The 19,166-nt window shown below is 39.4% G+C and overlaps 1 protein-coding gene across 1 annotated transcript in view; it reads left to right on the top strand.

Annotated features, from left to right (window-relative positions):
• Nucleotides 1–10,662, top strand: part of LOC145989476 (uncharacterized) — a 33,900-nt gene extending 23,238 nt beyond the window's left edge. Inside the window, exons 3-4 of the mRNA XM_083124824.1 lie at nucleotides 4,704–5,005; nucleotides 10,540–10,662. Of these exons, the coding sequence (XP_082980950.1) occupies nucleotides 4,704–5,000 (297 nt within the window). The 3' untranslated portion in view covers nucleotides 5,001–5,005; nucleotides 10,540–10,662. The remainder of the gene's footprint in view (nucleotides 1–4,703; nucleotides 5,006–10,539) is intronic.
• Nucleotides 10,663–19,166: the final 8,504 nt, after the last annotated feature.

Raw genomic sequence — 19,166 nt, forward strand, 5'->3', positions numbered from 1 at the left:
AAATACGATCTGTAAAACATATGATGAATTACTATTTACAGAATCCCATGTATTACTTATGGAGAAAAGAAAATCAACAATAACTTCAACTTCAAGTTACTTACTGCTCATCAAATGGAAGTTTCGACTTTTCCCATAATAATAATATCCACATAACCGCAATGCTAACTTTTCTCCCTCTTCTACAACCATCCAGAACACAGACCTCTCCTTCTCCAGCACAACGCGGGGAAAGCTCAATGTGGAAGGGGTGAATCAGGGTCTTCCTAGACCCCTCGTGTTTGGCTGGACACTGAAGCTGTTCCGCGTGGACTTAATACAAAACGTATCCTTCTCGGGTGTTCGAATCATTAGTTTATTACAACGACAAATTTAAGAGACAGAGCACACTTACAACAGAGAAAGCTCCGTCATGCATCACAATAGATTTGGCGAAGAGGATGGTGCGTTTACCTGCCCAACTTGACGACAGTAGCCCTCGGTGGCATGGTCCTCTGGCTCCTCTAGCCATTCAACGTCGCTGCCTTGACTGATCCCATTCTCGCTTCCTATAGCTCTCGTCTGGTCTTACGGCCTACATCATAGACAAACTACTAAGAGAGACTTGCGAATGTTATAATCTGTGGTCTTAATACGTCACGGGCGAAACTAGCGACATCTATTGGCAGTGCACCAAACTATGTTGCCGATTTGCTTCTCTGTGGGCACGCTAGATGGTAGGCTGGGCAGAGAAAATGGAGGGGAGGGATTGTACCAAACAATGTATTTAAAAAATTTTCTAAGTTTTCCCTTTTTACCTTTTAAATATCCTACTGTTAATATCATCTTCTCTTCAATGTAAGCATGAGCGAAATAACTTATTTTGCAGTTATAGATTACGATAAGAGTGCTTTAAACAGCATCCACTGAACTGCCGTTGCTAACGAGTACAAAAGCAAAGCAGCCTCCATACATCACGCGGCACCCTCGATCCTTGTCCATCCATGTCCATTGTCCAACTGGCGGTGGCGGACGAGCGGTCATTTCAAATTCAAAGGTGTGATTGCGGGGGCTGGCGAACGCTCAATGAGTGTTGCTAACTCCCCCCGCAGAAAATGAGCTGAGCACTGGATGACAGAAAGTATGGTAAATGCTTTGTGGAAATAAATATCAATGTGAAGCGCTGTGTAATATAAGCTTCATATTACAAGCAGCAAATACCAAGGATTTGATATAATTCGCAACTAATGCTAATTAATAAATAATCCGTTTTAAGATGTCTACAGTCTTCTTTGGGAACTAAGGGCCAGGGAATATATTTCAAATGGTACACTTGATAAGATTTATCGTGTTTCTTATTCAAGGAAAGAGGGTCTCCCCGATGGCGAAGTGGTAGCGTCGTGGTCTTGTAATCAAGGGGTCCCGGGTTCGATACCCGGTGGAGGCACATAGTGGTTCGGATCCCACTTGAAGCTGTAGGTCCAGTCCCAATTAGCCTTACTGTGCAGAAAGTGGACTTAAAACACCAAATCAATAAATAAATAAAATTATTCAAGGAAAGAAGTTCAACACTGTGTTACATAATGGACATTATTCATAAGACCATGTCGCATCCCGGATGGCGTAATGATAACTTCGTTCGTTGACATGTAATCATGATGTGTCGGGTTCGATATCACTCTGATGGAGATAGTGTTCGAAGTGGAAATTTTTAGATGAGGGGATGTTTGCTCGAGCAGTGAGTCCAGTTGTTGCATGCTCCTGTGTTTTGAAATAATAAATAATAAAATAGGACAGGTTCGGATGATTTCCGTAGGTATTTCTATCTTAGATATACCCCCACATCGTTGTCCATTGCAGGCATTGGATGGTGTGGATCCCACCTTGGCCTACTGGGCCAAGCCCAAGTATCCTATCTGTGCATAAAACAAACACAAACAAGCTTAAAATTCAAGACTTCTTCTGGAGATATTCCTGCGAAAGCTTTCAAGTAGATGTCCTAAAAACGTTCAATGTAACTAGGATCAGCAAATGTTTGTTGTGATTGGTTTCACTGTTAGCTGACGATTGCCTGACATCTAGCGTAGAACTATGAAATACTTCGCGACTGAGAAGCGCATAGCTTGGGTGCACTTCCAATAGATGTCGCTAACATCGCTGACGTCACGAAGACCACAGCTCAGGCCATTAGAGCTTCACCTCCCCCTGCTAGGGCCTACATGCTGGCAAGGGAAGTGGGGAGCGGGGAAGCAACCAATTCAGCGCGATAAGAAACACAGAAGTCTAAAGAACGAGGTGTACGCAGCACTTCCACCCGTGACGTCGTAACTCTCAGCGCCACCGCTGTTGTCTCGTTGCTCTTCTCTTGCCAGCATGTAGGCCGCCCGCCCTAAGACCCGACAAAAGCTGTAGAATATTTTATTAAACGAAATCTTCCGCCATCGTCATCAAGAAGCGTTAGGGCGCGGGTCAACTTCCTCAAGATGAGTCGGTTACCAGTGGCGTATCCTGAAAATTTGACCTGGTTCACAGGAACAATTTTTATTCATTGTATAGATTTATTATACGCCACCTATCTATATAAATAAGATATACTATAAATACAACGCTAATGTAGCGATAAGCATGTAAAACAAATACAGGAGTCATACAATTTCAAATTATCCGGCAATTTCGACAGTTTTCATAAAATGTTCCATTTCACCATGAACCTGGAATTTCCTTCATGTAGCAATACTGCCTCTGCCAAGCGATGCACAGAAAGAAGCAAATAGTTCTCTCCTGGCAACACTGTTCCCAGCGATGAACCGACCACACGCAGACCCCGTATTTTTAAAGGCCGAGTCTGCTGCCACGCGCGTGTCAGCAGTAAGAATGAGCGTCAAATTTGCTCCTGACACGTAATTCGTCTGCTAAGAGGGTGTTACAAATCTTAAGAACAGATGAAGACGAGAAAAATGCAAGTTTATGACTAGTGGGAATGAATGTACACGTAATTTAGAACCTTTTTCTTTAGAAAGCATTTAGCGATATTATTTTAATGCTAACAGAACCTAACCTAACTACGAGAGCATTTAGGTTTATTATTAGAAGAATTCTGAGGGACCTAATCTTAAAACATTTTTGTGAATGTAATCGCTACAACTTCACAGTATGTGTTACAGACGTAATTGCATACATAGCATGATGCAATCACGATAAAACACAGACCGAATCTGCTGGCACGCGCATGTCTCTTTTGAGGTTAGCAGAAAAAGAACGTGGCAGCAGACACTAACATTTTTAAATAGCCATTCACTTCTGCTCGCTCGATATCCCCTTACAATCAGGGTCAGAAGGGTGCGTTATACAACTATCAGTGGCGTACGTAAACAAGTCTTTAAGTTCTTTAAATAGTTAAATTAAATTCTGGATTAAAAGTTTTCATAATATAATAAGCAATTTTCCTTATATTAAAGCTAAATATACATATAAAAAAATTGATGAGAAAAGTAGCTTCTGTAAACGCGCTAACATAGAGAATACGCCACTGTCGGTTGCTTACATTGACGTTCTTGCCTATGACTGCTCCAACCGACCTCCATGCGAGTTGGGGCAAGTTATTCCTAGAGAATTTCTTCCGAGGTTACTACAAAATGTATAGTCAATAGCGTATGCGAATCATACGATCTTCCTCTTCAAGGGTGCGGAAGGAAGTCTCGAATTTTGAACATTAGCTTTATGAAAACGACGCATTGAGTACAGAGCGAAACCCTTAACTAAGGCTCGCTTTAGGTGAAAGCATTTTCCTTAGCATTTGTCTTAATATTTATGTTGTGACCAGAATGCTACTGTGTAAAGTGAAAAATTTCAGGTGGCATGGCATATTTCGTTGCACTTCTCAAGGGTCAATAAACCTTTTCCTACTCCCACAAAAATAGGCAGTAGTTAGGTTGGAGAGTTCAATGAATTAACCGATCTCTAACTACGCACTGGTAGCGATCAGGCTGAAAAGTTCATACGAACTAACCGATCATCGATTCAGATAGATGATATTAACATTTCTCAAGGATAGCTTCCGTCCTATTTACGTAGCATTTTGAGCCTCCCCGATGGCGCAGTGGTTGCGTCGTCGTCTTGTAATGAAAGGATCCCGGGTTCGATACCCGGTGGAGGCATATAGTGGTTCGGATTCCACTTTAAACTGTAGGTCCAGTCCCAATTAACCTTAATGTGCATAAAGTGGACTTAAAACAGCAACACACACTCTCCGTAGCATTTTATATAGCATAACCAATCAGAAGCGACCTCTAGGTCACGAGTGCAGATATAATGGCCGCCGCGTGAGCTTTAAACAATGTATCACTTCACATTTTTAAAAGCCGATAACTATTCAACCGAGAGGAATAAAGTTTCGTATAAAACGTTATTAGATACAAAAGCAATGGCACTGCCTAAATACATACTTTACAACGTATACAGTACACGCATGAATGATCATTAGGTGTTTTCAATTTTGAACACCGTGCACTTGCCAAAGATGGCGTAACTCGACGTGCCTTTCGTACTGTATCTATTACACATTGTAATCTCAAAAGCTAACCGAAATGTTACATGAAATGTTTCCGTGAAAAGTACTATCTTCTATAAGTTTTTTGGAAACACTTACATAGCATGTATGCTAGTCAAGATTTTAAGGGAAATGCTTTTGTCTAATATATTTTATTTTCTATTGCTTGTTACAGATTGCAAGCATTTCTGGCCGCCCGCAAGAAGAAGAAAGTGGTTCTGAAGACGAAGGTGAGGGTACAGGAGGGCGAGGGGGACCCAGAGGAGGTCCAGGGGGACCCAGAGGAGGTCCTGGAGGACCACCTCCTCACGGACGAGGTCAAGGAAGGGGACCACCACCACCACCACCCGGCGGCGAGGGGTGCTTCTGCCCTCCTCCACCCCCCTGTGGTGAACCAGGAGATTACCCAGATTTTACACCTAAACCCGACGAATTTCCAGGAGAGAATGATGGAGTTCCAGCGGAAGAGTGACCAAGGTAAGGAGAGCTTTCATGCAGGGTTGTTAAAGTTCCAGGATGCCGTAAATTCTAAAGCGTTCTATTGGGTCCCGGAACATCTTTTTCTCACACAATTTAAATTCGGTCCAAGTTGCGTGTTGCTTCATTGAATAAATGTTCCTAGACCGTATTTAAATTGATTCGGAAAAAAGGTTCCTGGACCGAATTGAAATACCTTACAGATGAAAAGGTTATTTACTGTCCACTGTTTACATATAAACCATTACGGTTGCTGATTTTCTCTCCTGGACCGGAATTGAATTTATTTTAAATTTCTGGACCTTTAACAACCATGCTTTCATATACAAATGATTGAGAGAGAGAGAGAGAGAGTAAGAGAGAGAGAGACAGAAGGAAAAGAGTGTGTGTGTGTATATATATATAAAGGGTTATCCATAAAGAACGCCGGATTTGAAAAGGACGCCATATTTTTTTTTGTTTGGTTGGCAGCATTGTTGGTGCGATACTTGTTATCAGTTATCATTGAGATTTTGTGTTGAGAAGCGTTTCAGTTGTTCTACTGTTTGTGTGTGTTGCTAACGCCATGGAAAGGTACAGTAAGAAACAGCGAGTTTTGATTGTCAAAACGAACTACAAGAATGATGAAAGTTTCGCGGTGACTGTTCGAAAACTCCGTACGATACTTGGTCATCTTCATGCATGGAACGAATCAACTGTTCGTAGGTTGATCAAGAAATTTGAAGAAACTGGATCAACAGAAGACATCAAAAGCCCTGGACACGCTCGAAGTCGCCGGAGTGAAGCAAACGTTGCTGTTGTGCACAGTGGCGGATTAAGCTTCCTCGCCGCCCCTAGGCACAAACTTAATGTGCGCCCTTCTCAAAAGAAAAGTAGTAACTTATTTGCAGTATTTTTACAGGCTAATATAATATATTTCATTAATAATTTCTTTTCTCACTCTATCAGCAAGCAGTTCAATAACTTCATCACAAATTGTAGAAAACAAGTAGCTTGTATGACCTTTCCCCGGATTTCCGTACCGTTCAATGTGTTCTGCAAGAAATGGATCAAACTCGGCAATAAGCTCTAGAGACATCATGTATTGCCCGTTGTGCAGAGAATGGATTTTTTCTTCGTGTGGCCGCGGTGGCTCAGTCGGTAACATCTGACTACCATACTCAAGGTCCCGGGTTCGATCCCCGGCCGGTTTAAATCCGGGAACTTTTCTAACGTTGGAAGCGGCCCCGGCGCCCACCCAGCGTCGAATGACATGGGTACCTGGGGTAAACCCTGGGGGTTAAAGGCTGTCAGGGGCGTGATGCTGATCACATCATCTCCACTCATGACCGGATCAAGAAAGTGTGGGGCGTTACCCCCACCCCCTATACGCCTTCATGGCGTGGTGCTAAGCACAGGAGAGCACTTTACCTTCTTTTTACCTTTGACCACGTAAGGGAAGCCCGCGACTTGTCAACTCTTTACGACGACAGAAAAAACTCTTCTTAAGACACTGACCCAGTACGTAAGTTCCGTCTGAATATGTGATTGAAAATGGTTCTCCAAGGTCCCAACAGATTTCTGCCTTGTTAAGAGTGCCAACTCGCAGTTTTTGTGTTCTTCAGAATTTTCGTGTGATGCTAGAATATTTGAAATGCTTTTCCAGTCTGAAATGCAGTGAGTTGCGATGTTTGTTTTGCCCTTGAACAACCTGCATGATGCACAATAAACGGCACTAGTGCTGCACGAATATACCAAATAATTCCGCAAAATTGATTCGATATTTACAAGTTTACGAAATAAAAACACCATTATTTAAAAATCTTGTCTTACCTGCTATGAGTCTTTGCGATTTAGAAAAATCGTTTTCAGCATTCTGATAAATTCCACATCTTAGAAGAATGTCAATTGTAGACTCATTCAGACACCACATGGCAGGATCGTCAGTAACGAAATTTGCACTCTCACTGTCACAATCAGGAACTCCTACGAACTGAGGGGACACTACTTGAGGTGCACTTTCTTCCTCCACTAAACCCACAATATTTTCGACATTTTGCATTTCACAGAGTTCACTCGATGTAGCCGCTTTCACTTCAATTTTTGAACTGCTTTCGGAAATCACTTGTTCCTTTCGCTTAAAAAACGTATCCACTGTACCAAGCTTTTTCTGTAAGGTTGCTTCTCTCACGCTTTTCGTTTTCAAGTTTACGATAAGCCGCCCCACTTAACTTTGTTCACTTCATGCTGCCTGCTGCATAAACAAAAACAAAAAAAAAAAACATCAAATCGCAAACGCACTAGCAACAAACTGAATGCACCAGCCAGAGAATACAGTAAGATAAAAACTAGTTGCGGTCCACGCGAAAGCTGCACTCACTCACTCACTTATCAGCAGTGTTTGTGTGTTTATTTTTTTTTAAGACTGGCATTGTTACAGATGCGAGTTTCAAACAATCAGTCTTCTTTCCTGCCTGGCCATTAACAAACGCTTAGTGGAATGTATTTACAAAAACAAACCATTTTAAGCGATAAAAGCCACAGCATGGGTTAAAAACAAATTGATTGGCGCCTGAAGGAGGCAGAGCAGACGAAACATTTCTTGATAACACATAAATCCGATACATCAAGGTTTCTTTCGTATGAAGCGAAAGTTTTGCAAACCGTTGATTTGAAACATTGGTTTCATGGGTCTAAATTGTCACTGTGTACGTAAGACATTTTTTATTATTCTTGATGTTCTGGAAAAAAGATTTGCCGCCCCCAAGAGTTGCCGCCCCTAGGCACGTGCCTAGTGGGCCTATTTGGTAATCCGCCACTGGTTGTGCATGATACTGTTGCTGTGAGTCCTGCAAAATCGTATCGCCGTCGTGCTCAAGAACTGCATATGGCGCCAACAACAATGCAAAGAATCTTGACGAAAGATCTGCACTTGCACGCGTACAAAGTACAGTTAACACAGGAACTGAAACCAGCGGATCATGGAAAACGACGGCAATTTGTTGACTGGATCCTTGAAAGGGAACGAGAGAACGAGGGTTTCGCAAAGCGCATCATTTTCAGCGATGAAGCTCATTTTCATTTAAACGGGTTCGTAAACAAGCAGAATTGCCGAATATGGGGATCTGAGAACCCAAGAGTGATTCAGGAAAAGGAAATGCATCCTCAGAGAGTTACGGTTTGGTGTGGGATTTGGAGTGGGGGTTTGGCCGGTCCTTACTTTTTTGAAGACGAAGAAGGAAATGCTCTGACAGTGAATGGAATTCGTTACCGTGCAATGCTAACTGATTTTCTTTGGCTTCGTTTGGATCAAATGAACATCGAAAATGTATGGTTCCAACAAGACGGCGCAACTTGCCACACTTCAGAAGAAACAATCGATCTGCTGCGTGAGAAGTTCCCGGACAGAATAATCTCGTTGCGAGGAGACCAAACCTTCCCACCTCGATCTTGTGACTTGACACCATGTGACTTTTTCTTATGGGGGTACACCAAGTCACAAGTTTACCAGAACAAACCCCTAAATTTGTTGGAACTTAAGCAAGAAATTCGACGTGTCCTCAACACACTTGATGGGGAAATGTGGGTTCGGCTCATGGTGAATTTCATGGACCGAGTGATTGCGTGTAGGGCTAGTATGGGGGTCACATGCCTGATATTGTTTTCCATGTTTAAACCTTAATATCTCCTGAAGAGAATGGTATGTGTTTTGTGCTTTTTTCCAAAAATAAATTTCATTTATAGCAACGACAAATCGGGCGTTCTTTATGGATCACCCTTTATATATATATATATATCTTCTTTCTTTCACTCTCTCTCTCTTCCTTTCTTCTCATCTATTTCTCCCCATCTTTCTCTCACTCCCTCTCTTTCTCTCCGTTTTCTCTCTCTCTCTCTCTTTAGAAGGAAGAGAAGAAAGAAAGAAGGAAGATAGAAAGAAAAGATGGAAAGAGAGAAGATTTCCCTCTCTCAGAGCGAAGGAGAGAGGAGAGAGAGAGATAAAGAGACAGAGAGAGAGAGAGAGAGAGAGAAGAGAAAAGACAGAAAATCTTTCTCTTTCCTCTATTACTCACTGCTCTTCCTAATTCTATGTGCGTTGCCCAACTCTACGACGCTTTTGAGAATGGTAGATAGAGCTTCCTGATGTATTTAATTTGTTTTCTAATCTCTTGGTGGGGTCATGTGTAGGCTGAATTCTAATTGTCGAATATTAATTTCAACTCGAGCTTCCTTTATCCTGGCAAATAAGCTTTGGTCTTATGCCCAATGTTATTTTCGGCGAAGAGCTTCTTACACCCTGTCCCGGGTATCTCTGGAGCAAGGCAGCGCATAGCGACAGAGAAGAGAGGGGGAGGGGGAGGATCGAGTGTGCAGAGCGAACGTAATATTAACGTATGTTTTCATTGCATTAAGGAGACATTTTCCATTTTTTTCTTGACAATAACAATTTCAAATCACAATTACTGTAAATAAAAAACCCTAGTGGTTGCGACACATAAAACAGAAGACATAATATTATTTGTATTAACAATTCTTTTCGATAAATGCGTGTATACAAAACAAAGTACCATATTTACTAGCCACGTTGAAAAATATGATATCACGTTAAAAAAGAGTAAGTTATTAATAAAAACTATAAAAATATTCGTTTATGTTTTATGTTTTATAATAAAAAAAATTCTGCCTTGGTCGGCATATTGAGTTTTTCATATCATGGAAACAAGGCTTAATAAGATAACCTGGATGGTAACAAGATCGAATCTCGTAGCTAGGAAAGCTATAATTCCTAAACCTGTGTTTTTTTCATTAGGTGCACCCCTCCTCCCTTTTACACATAAGTGAGTACGCCTGTACATTAAACAATTGCAAATGCCAAAATTACACGAAAGAGACCAATTTATAATGTATGGTGCAGAATTATGAGAACAAGGATGCATCTACCAGCTGAAATTTATGACTCAGTAAATAAAACAATTTATGAAAATCGGTGTATTTGTAATAAATCGCATCAAAGGAATAGAATTGTTAAGATAATATGTTCCTTATTCATGTTCCTTAAAATGATCTATAACAAACAGATCCTATGTCCAGAAACATAACCATTGTCTTATGAATTAATCAATGTGATGTAATAACTGCTTTCTATTTCGATTAAAACTTTACCGCGCAGGCGGTTAGCTCCATTTGAGTTGTGAATGCAGCTGATTGGCTGTTTGGCTTCCATGTTCTCTATTCTTTTTATGCCCTTTACCAGAAGAGAAGTCTAATTTCGTAATCTACAATGTGACTGATTTGCTTCATTTTATTTCGCTTTTGTGCCACTTTTGGCTAATTTGCGAAGATGGGGATGAGTGATTATAAGATGAAATTGATGAATGAACACTCACAAACAGCCATGCCTAGGGCGGGATTCTAACCCGGGACGCCTGGCGTCGTAGCGCTATGTTCAAATCACAACGCCCGGGGGCCGGCTTAAACTACAATGTGCTTGCGTTATTTAATGAATGTAGTTGATGACATTTCATGACTAATGGATATTTTTATTTAATTTTCAGTTCCATTCTAAAGCCCTGAGAAGACCGAAGCTGCTTTCCCACACCTGACGCCATTTTAGGTCTTTCGCTCCCATTGGAGCATTTGCCTGTTTGAAAGAATCCAGTTACATTCCTCTGTAGTCACGTGTCAGACATTTTTCCGTTGCCACACTCCTATTGAATTGTAAATAAATAATTTCAAAATATCACGTATTGGAATATATTTCACCACTCTTTGAATGTTCCATGTCTTTGTGGGATTATCAAATCAATGTTTGAGGGTTATGTATTGTAGGTATGTTCAATTGTAATCAAGTGGTTCCAAGTTCGATACATAGTGATGCGGATCCCACTTTAAACTGTAGGTCCAGTCTCAATTAGTCGATCTGTGCATAGGGGGCCTCCCGAAAGGCGCAGTTGTTGCGTCATTACCTTGTAATCAAGGGGTCCCGGGTTCGATACTCGGTGGAGGCACAAGTGGTTCGGATCCCACATTAAACTGTAGGCCCAGTCCCGATTAGCCTTACTTTGCATAAAGTGGACTTAAAACAGCAACTCAAACTCTATCTGTGCATAAAAGTGGATTTACAACAAAACTCAGTCAATCAATCAATCAAGTTATATGTTCCAGATCAAAAGGAGTAACAAATAGTCATATGCTTGGTCTTTAACAATGGTTTGTTATGTTGTTTTGCTTATAGATGGTATTGTTAATTCAATGGGTGTGGCTATGACGTAAGGAAGGTCGAAGAGGGAGCTTTTTCGGAAGGAACTTCACTTCTCACTGATTAGCCCAAAGCAAGGGACATACATTAAGTGGAATTATACCGTCATGGAGTAATTGGTTAAAGCACTGGATTTGTAGTAAAAAGCACAGGTCTGTCGTGGGTTCGATTCCCACCTACAGCAAAAGAAATTCCACCTGAATACGAGAGAAAAGGTGCTTTCTCAAAACGTGGTGTTAAGTATAGCTTAAAACACTAGACAATGGATAATGTTCAAGTAACAGGGTTAGCCTAAAGGAAATAGACACTTTCAAAGTTTTACAGAAAGAAGAGTTTTTATTAATATGGCTGAAATACTTACATGGTTTGAAGAGTACGTCCTGAAGTTTACATTGGTAAGTTACAAGTGTTCCATGAGTGACCCTTTTGTAACACGACAGATACCATACGGCTCGACTTACGTCAAGGGTGCTCACGTGATGCTGACGTCACAAAGACAAACGAAAAGAGGAGGTCGTAAACTTGAAGACTTTCTCCATACAACAGTACAAAATGCTTTTCGATGTAACAAACAAATTTTAATTTATAAATCGTTTAAACTGTCTATTTATTTTAGGCTAATCCTGTATTTTGTATGTCACTGCACTCTTTGTTCTATTAATAGCTAGATCCTTTGCCAGTTTTGATTAAGTTGGTCTACAAATTGAAGTAATTGTAGTGGCGGCTCGTGGTACGGAACGTTGGTGGTTACAGCGTAAAGATCTACTTATAATCATACCTTCTCAATAAATAGTGAAATATGTCATCAGAACACCGGACATGGATTTCTTGTTTTGACAACTTCCGATTTCCCAAATGCAACTTAAAATATTGCCAGTCTTCACTTCATAAATTGTATCACATCATCATGTAGTAGATATTAAGGTACCTGAACCCAATATGGCCTACCTAAAGTGTGCGATTGTTTTCAATGGTGTACAAAGTCAGAAAGGTAAAACTAATCGCAAGAATCAAAAGATGGAACATTTTGGACGTTTACTGAAACTTAGAGCTAATTCTAAATAATAATATGGATGTAAGGAAGATTTTATTAAAAAGTTACGTTTAGGCTATATTTGGCACATACTATATACCCAATATGGCCTAGTCATATATTTTGTTCTTTCACATCAAAATATGCAACATGACATATATTGTAATGAAAGTACAACAATATTGTTTTTATTGGGGATAAGTATATTGATATACATACATTTTATTTACAGAATGACATATGAGATTTGAACAAAGAAATAACATTGTTTAAAAATCAATAAACAGGAGTAACATGTAACAATTTGTTACCAGAAGACCGTGGGATACACATCACAGTTTGGCAAAATGAAAGGTCTTTTTTCATCCTTAATAAGATCTACACACTCTATACTAGAAACAAATGTCACATTTGCGCATGTCCTTCACGATATATTCCTATGAGGCCATATTGAGTCCACCTTTTACCATTTGTTATAAACAGTACTTTAGATTAAAGTCTAAACTAAGTACATTGTTGTAAAGTACAAATTATGAGCTATCATAATATGTACTAGAGATATAGCTATACCCTAAACACCTAGTACTTGGAGGGTGCAGTAAGTAATAATTTCCATATGCAATATTAAATCACGTAGAACACAAACACGAGGTCCAGCTATTTTGCTTTTTTGTCCTCAAGTTACTGTACGATAGGCACAGCCAACAGGTTCAATTACGTCATTCGGACAGCCTAAATGACATACTATCGTCATCTGTTGAATTAACCATATAACTACTTGGAAACAGCAAATAGGCCATATTGGGTTCAGGCACCTTACGTAATAAGTACTTGTACTGAAAACTTGATACGACTTACAGAAACGAGAACAGAATTTTGAGTTACATATGAGAGTCCAGTGGAGTAGCGGCCGGCCCCGCAACCTCCGCAATGCGGCGGCGCCCCGAACTGTATGTACCCCGCTATGTTCTCTCTCTGTGCTCCTGACATTTTATATCGGCTAATCCCAGAAATTAGCAGATAGTGTCGCTTCTTTGAAAAATGGATTTATGAGACCGAAATTTGGTTCCCAGTAACATATCATATGACGAAGTCTGCGATAATAAGCATTGGCTTATTGTCTCAGCCAGAGGAACCCGGGCAACTCGACATCATAAACTCAATTTTATTAAGTCACTTATCCATGGAGTAATTGTGGTTATCGGCGTCCCAACACATGTTTTCTCATCTTGTTTGAACTGCGTCAAAATAACTAAATATGCAGTACCAATAGCGACAACCTAGAGAGTAATGATGAAAAATCTACAAGCACTGTTGACATCAAAATATGATCAGACATTGTATGAAACTTTCTTTTACAAAATTGAAACTTTTCTCAATTTTCTATAATCACAGGTAATATTAATTTTAATTTCCCTTGCGTAAAATATTAAATATTTTACATGCAATACTAACACAAACTTGAGTACTCCATGGCCGCCCAATTCGAATCCTGGTAAGGTGTGAGTGTATTTTTGTTTCATCATCTATTTACTCAGGTCATCACATATCCTCATCGCAGCGATAGACACAGCAGGTAACATAGAGACTTGAACAAATATGTAAAGAAAATAATACAGTACATAACCAAAAATGAAAATAAAAATAAGGCCACATAAGAATGATTCAATTTCTGAGATTTTAATGAGTTTCTAAGTTAAAAATGAATTTAGTCCTTTAATAATTCGTGTCATTCTATAGAATGAAGGGATCTGAACCAGCTAATTGATGGGGTGATGTAAACTACTCATCATTCATCCTCTTGATGAGACCACTCGTCATTGACATGACGAGTTATTGCTTGGCATGCGAAAGGTACAAATTACACAAAGGAATTAAACTACTGAAAAGACAATGGTCACTCGTTGGATTTTGTGAACCGTTGAACCTGTATCATGGCTGGGTGTAGGATAATTACCTGTCTATGTGAAGTCTTTAGCTGAATGAAAATAGCGAAGTCCTCTGTAAGCTTCTCTCCTATTGTCGACCAGAGCCTTGTACTACTCCTCACCTACTGACCTGCTGACCACCTTCACTCTCTCCACTCAATCCCCAAAGTCAGTCACTTCCCAGCTTGTCTCACCTCTATATTCCCTGGCCATCGAGCTCTTCCTCGATGCCGAATCGCCGAATCGTGTGATTATCATAATTGCTACCATGCAAACCGCTGACACCAAACCCAGAAGTATTACCTGTTTCCTGAATGCTCTGGAGGTTTGCATGGCACAACACAATGCATTGTAAACATGCCTAAAAGGCTTGAGACAGCTGAGAAAAACAAGTGAATGCCCTGGTCAACATGAAGCGTTCAGAGAGACTTAATAAAATAAACATACAATCCTAGGGATTGATACGAATTAAACAATATTCAGTTTAAGAGTTTCCAGCATGGATCATCTTGCCAGATACAATATTCCCAAAATAACGTCTACAGAAAGAACTGATTTATTCGAATTAACAAACACGTGTGGTTAAACTTTTTTGTAAACACAAACAAAAATTATGGCAACATTTTCTAAATTTGGTAATTTTGACATTGTTTTGGTAACTCTGAACAAATTTACACAATTACTAAAATATTTGGTTATGGTGAACAATAATTTGCTTGTCGTCTATTTAGATAATATATGATTGCTATAAACTATTTTTTATTTAAAACAAGTATGATATAATTCAATCTCTCCTTTCCTTCCCCGCTCTCTCTCTCTCTCTCTCTCTCTCTCTGTTCGATAGATTGTAATACTGAATTCACATTTTGAGAAGTATCCATGTGTTCGCATGTCTATCAGAATGATTACAAACAAAGATCTTTACGTTGCCATTTTTTATACCAATCTGATATAATGTTCTCTAGTATTGTTATGCACGTGCATTTCGTGTTATTTTTGTCTAAAATAGTGGACCAGTGGAATGTGTTTATTTTAGAAGAGGCTGAAGATATTATATCTGACCACAGCCTACTTTGTGATGAACAAGGGACGAAAAATCCGGCAGAAATTGAAGATTTTTTGGAAAGCTGGCACAGATATAGAGGATAGAGTACGTAAACAGAATCGGTTATTATTCTTCAGACTGATGACGAACTGAATAAAAAAAGAAAACCTGTTTTATAGTAAAGTAATAACAATCATAAATAATAACAAAAGTATATCTAGTATGTATCCATGCATCTGGAGTTATCTATCAAATTGATACATTGCGACTGAAGCCGTCACTATTTCCTATCGCATTTTCAATATATTTAAGTACAAAGAAACGAATATTCCGTTTCTAGCAAATGATCTTCAACTATCGGTATCAACCCAGCTTATTGATAATTCTGAACGTATTGGTGATGTTTACCTTGCTATACCTTTTTGTGACAAAGCGAGAAACGAAAATGCTGAGAATATGTTGCTTTACTATCTTTTGCTGCTTAGAAGAACCACATTGTGAGGAAATATTCACATTAAACTAAACATTGATATTGTATTCATGCAATCTTACCGAGTGTAACAGTCTCAAATCCACTGTGAAAAGTCCACAGGCTGTGAACTTAAGTCCCTGTCAGCCACTTCAGATACAAAATCTTGTAGCTAAATTCATGGAAAGAGAAAATAAATCATGATTATGAATACGCAAAGTAAGGGAAGGCGTGTCAGAGTGGTTGAATAATGTTTGACCACATATTTGATGTACAAGATGAACTCACATATGTATTGGTTCTTTGTTAATGTAAAAAAATGTGAAAACTAAAAAAAGACACACTTAATATTTGAAATATATTGTGATATTTGAAAGAAGATCTTTTGCCCGTCTTACCCCGCATTGTAACATTATTAAGTTAGAATCAAAGCATGAAACATAATGGGCGTTTTAATAGCAGAACTGTGTAAAGTTACTCAAAGAATTAAGTTTCACAGAAACCACAAACATGAACAGCGTCTTCGTCTTCGCTTGATACACCTGCACTAGAATTATGTGCCCATCGTGCACAACACGACACCTGATCCAACCTTCATCAGAAAAATCCTGACAGTAGAGGCACTGATCATCCTCTTCAACACTTTCACTGTCACTGGACCCTTTATGCTGCGAAGAGGAAGATGAAGAAGGAATATTGGACGTTTCCTTTGCTGAATATATGGACTTTGTCTTCTTTACTGCCTTGTTGTGTTTCTTGGCTTTGGAAAGATTAACTTCCACTTAGGTGCTGCTTTCGTTATTTCATGGGTTTGTTCTGCTCTCAGTTCTGCTATGTCGGTGATTCTGTTAGGATAGCTGCCGTTCCAAGTCGTTTTGAAGATCTTCTTTTGTTCTTCTGACCTACGTTTGGAATAGACACAATGACTTCAGGACCTGCAACTTTAAAGGAGGATGACGTAGGTAATTCACCAGGGACGTCGTTAGGGGAGGCCTGGGGGGCCTCTGGCCCCGGAACTTGTAACTCTGGCCCCCGGAAACAAAATTTTGATCGCTTAAAAATTATCCTAAATTAATACTACATATTATTTTCTGGTAATTTTGCAGCAGAGTTGAAAACACTGCGTGGGAAACAAATCTGTTATTCTGAAGGAAATCTTTGGAAGCTTAAGAGCCCGTATCAGCGTCACTCGAAAAACGCACCGGACAGATGTCAAATTTTCTTCCTAGTCTTGCCAATATTGATTCCATTTCCCCCTTCGAACGCAAATCCATTGCATGGTAGACCGTTTGAGACTTTACTGGTGGGAGGGTTGCTTTGTCGAAAGAAACAGAAGACAAGGTTCCCTGTCCGCTACTCACCCCCCCCCACCCCGCCTGGAAGGTCAGGCTCTGACCATAACAGACCTTTCTTTTGAGCCCGCACGTTTATAACTCCGAGCCGAGAGGGTTTCTGTGACAGGACAGCACTTTTTCCGAGTGTCTGAAAGAAGAAAAACACACATTGACGAACATCGCAATACAACTTACATGTAATAGAGCCAAGGACTATTTAGGGGAGGCGGGGTGTCCAGGGAGTCCGAATCTTCCACGAGAGACTTACTAAAATTAAATTATGTAAATATGCTTGTTTTGTTTAGCATCTGTCGTATAATCGAGAGAGGTGTATTTCTTCAAACTTATTGTAAGGGAAGGATTACATTGGGGTCATACAACTTTGGATGACTGTATCAAAGAAGATTTATACACACCACTACCTAAGTAATATGCTTAAATATTAAATTAAGAGCTTTACTTTTCGTCAAATGGATCTAACATCCTTTTTTGTTATTCAATAAATATTCAATTCCTTATCTGTTTCACAATCACCTTGCCAGGTCAGTTGTTTTTATACAAATTGAAGCGATCTTAACTATTCATGAGCTAGATAATGAATAGGTACTGTTATATTCCTATTCTTATGCCATCTTTTCCCATTCATGTGATAACAATATTAATTAATATTTTAATATTATTAATTTAATATTACTGTTATTTTAACTTGTTTTTATTATTAGAAGAAGGTACCAACATCATAGGCGTGCGCAGAACCTCTGATAAGAGGGGGTGGCAAAAACCTTGAAAATTAAGTCAGATCGGCAAAGAAAAACCTCATTTTATCTCACTGTTTTAGTTTTTTGCATTGATGTGATATATATATATATATATATATATATATATATATATATATATATATATATATATATATATATATATATGTGTGTGTGTTCGCGCGCGCGAGTGTGTATATTATATATATATATACCTAGGTATTAACATATTATTTAAATACATTACGTAATCTATTCATCCGCCCCTTAACAAACCAACAGCAAAATTTATATAGATTGTCTCTGAAATGTGAGCGCTCGTTTTCCTCCAAACCAAACTGTTATAGCAGCAACTGTCTGAATTACTTATTCGTTCTTACTTTGTTTCTGGTAATTTACAATGTATTGGAGAAAAGAAACTGCGAGCGAAGCGAGCAAGAAAATTTTTCGATCCAAATTTTTGAAAGTTGAAAACAGTATTGATTTAATAGGGCGCAAAAAAATTCATGGGACGGCATGGCATTCTCTTTTACAATTTTTCTCAATCAGATTGTTCGGCGCCCAGGGCCAACTCCCGCTACTTCCTAGCTACGGCTCGGAAGTTGACAAGACTGCAAGAAAAGCAGGTACCCCGAGCGAAGCGAGAAAGAAAATTTTAAGAAATGTATTTTTATTTGTATAAAATTTAAAGTCGAGGGGACAATTGTCCCTCTGTAACCCCCTGCAAGTGATCCTGACCGTCTGGAAGAAATAATGCAAGATGGACAAGAAAAATTATTCCGTCTTGAGTATCCTTTTGTCCTGCTACTAGTAGATTCTGCTAGTCTTGCTTTCTTTTAATTCAATGATTTCCGTCCAAGGTTGAAAAAAGGCATAAGCAATGCCCCCCTGTCCCATTGTGGTTGCGCCATTTCCTTTTAGAGTATAATATCGTTTAATAACAGCGACAATATTGCTCTGCACTAAATTTCTAGGCGAAAGTATAATAATATAGGGGCATGTAACGTCTGGAAGGGGGGCAAGGATGACCACACCTTGAAAACAAAGGTCAACCTAAAAGTATATATTTCACAAGTATAATTAGATTTCAGTCATAGTAATTTACATTAATTATTATGTAATGGGGACGCAGGAATGCGATAATTTCAAATTCAAGTGGTGTTTTATGAGGGGACAGCACTAGTATCGGGGTAATATGCCCCATGAAAAAATACCTTTCTTGTCCCTTTGTGGAAAAATCTGTGAACGTCCGTGATTAGAGGGCAATCCCCCCCCCCGCCCGAGCGCACGCCTCTGACCAACATATATGAGTAGTATAATTAATGCTATAACAAGGACCACTTATAAGTGTAGAAAATA

This window comes from Lepisma saccharinum, chromosome 6 (assembly GCF_977018435.1).
Source record: "Lepisma saccharinum chromosome 6, izLepSacc3.1, whole genome shotgun sequence".
NCBI classification, from domain to species: Eukaryota; Metazoa; Arthropoda; class Insecta; order Zygentoma; family Lepismatidae; genus Lepisma; species Lepisma saccharinum.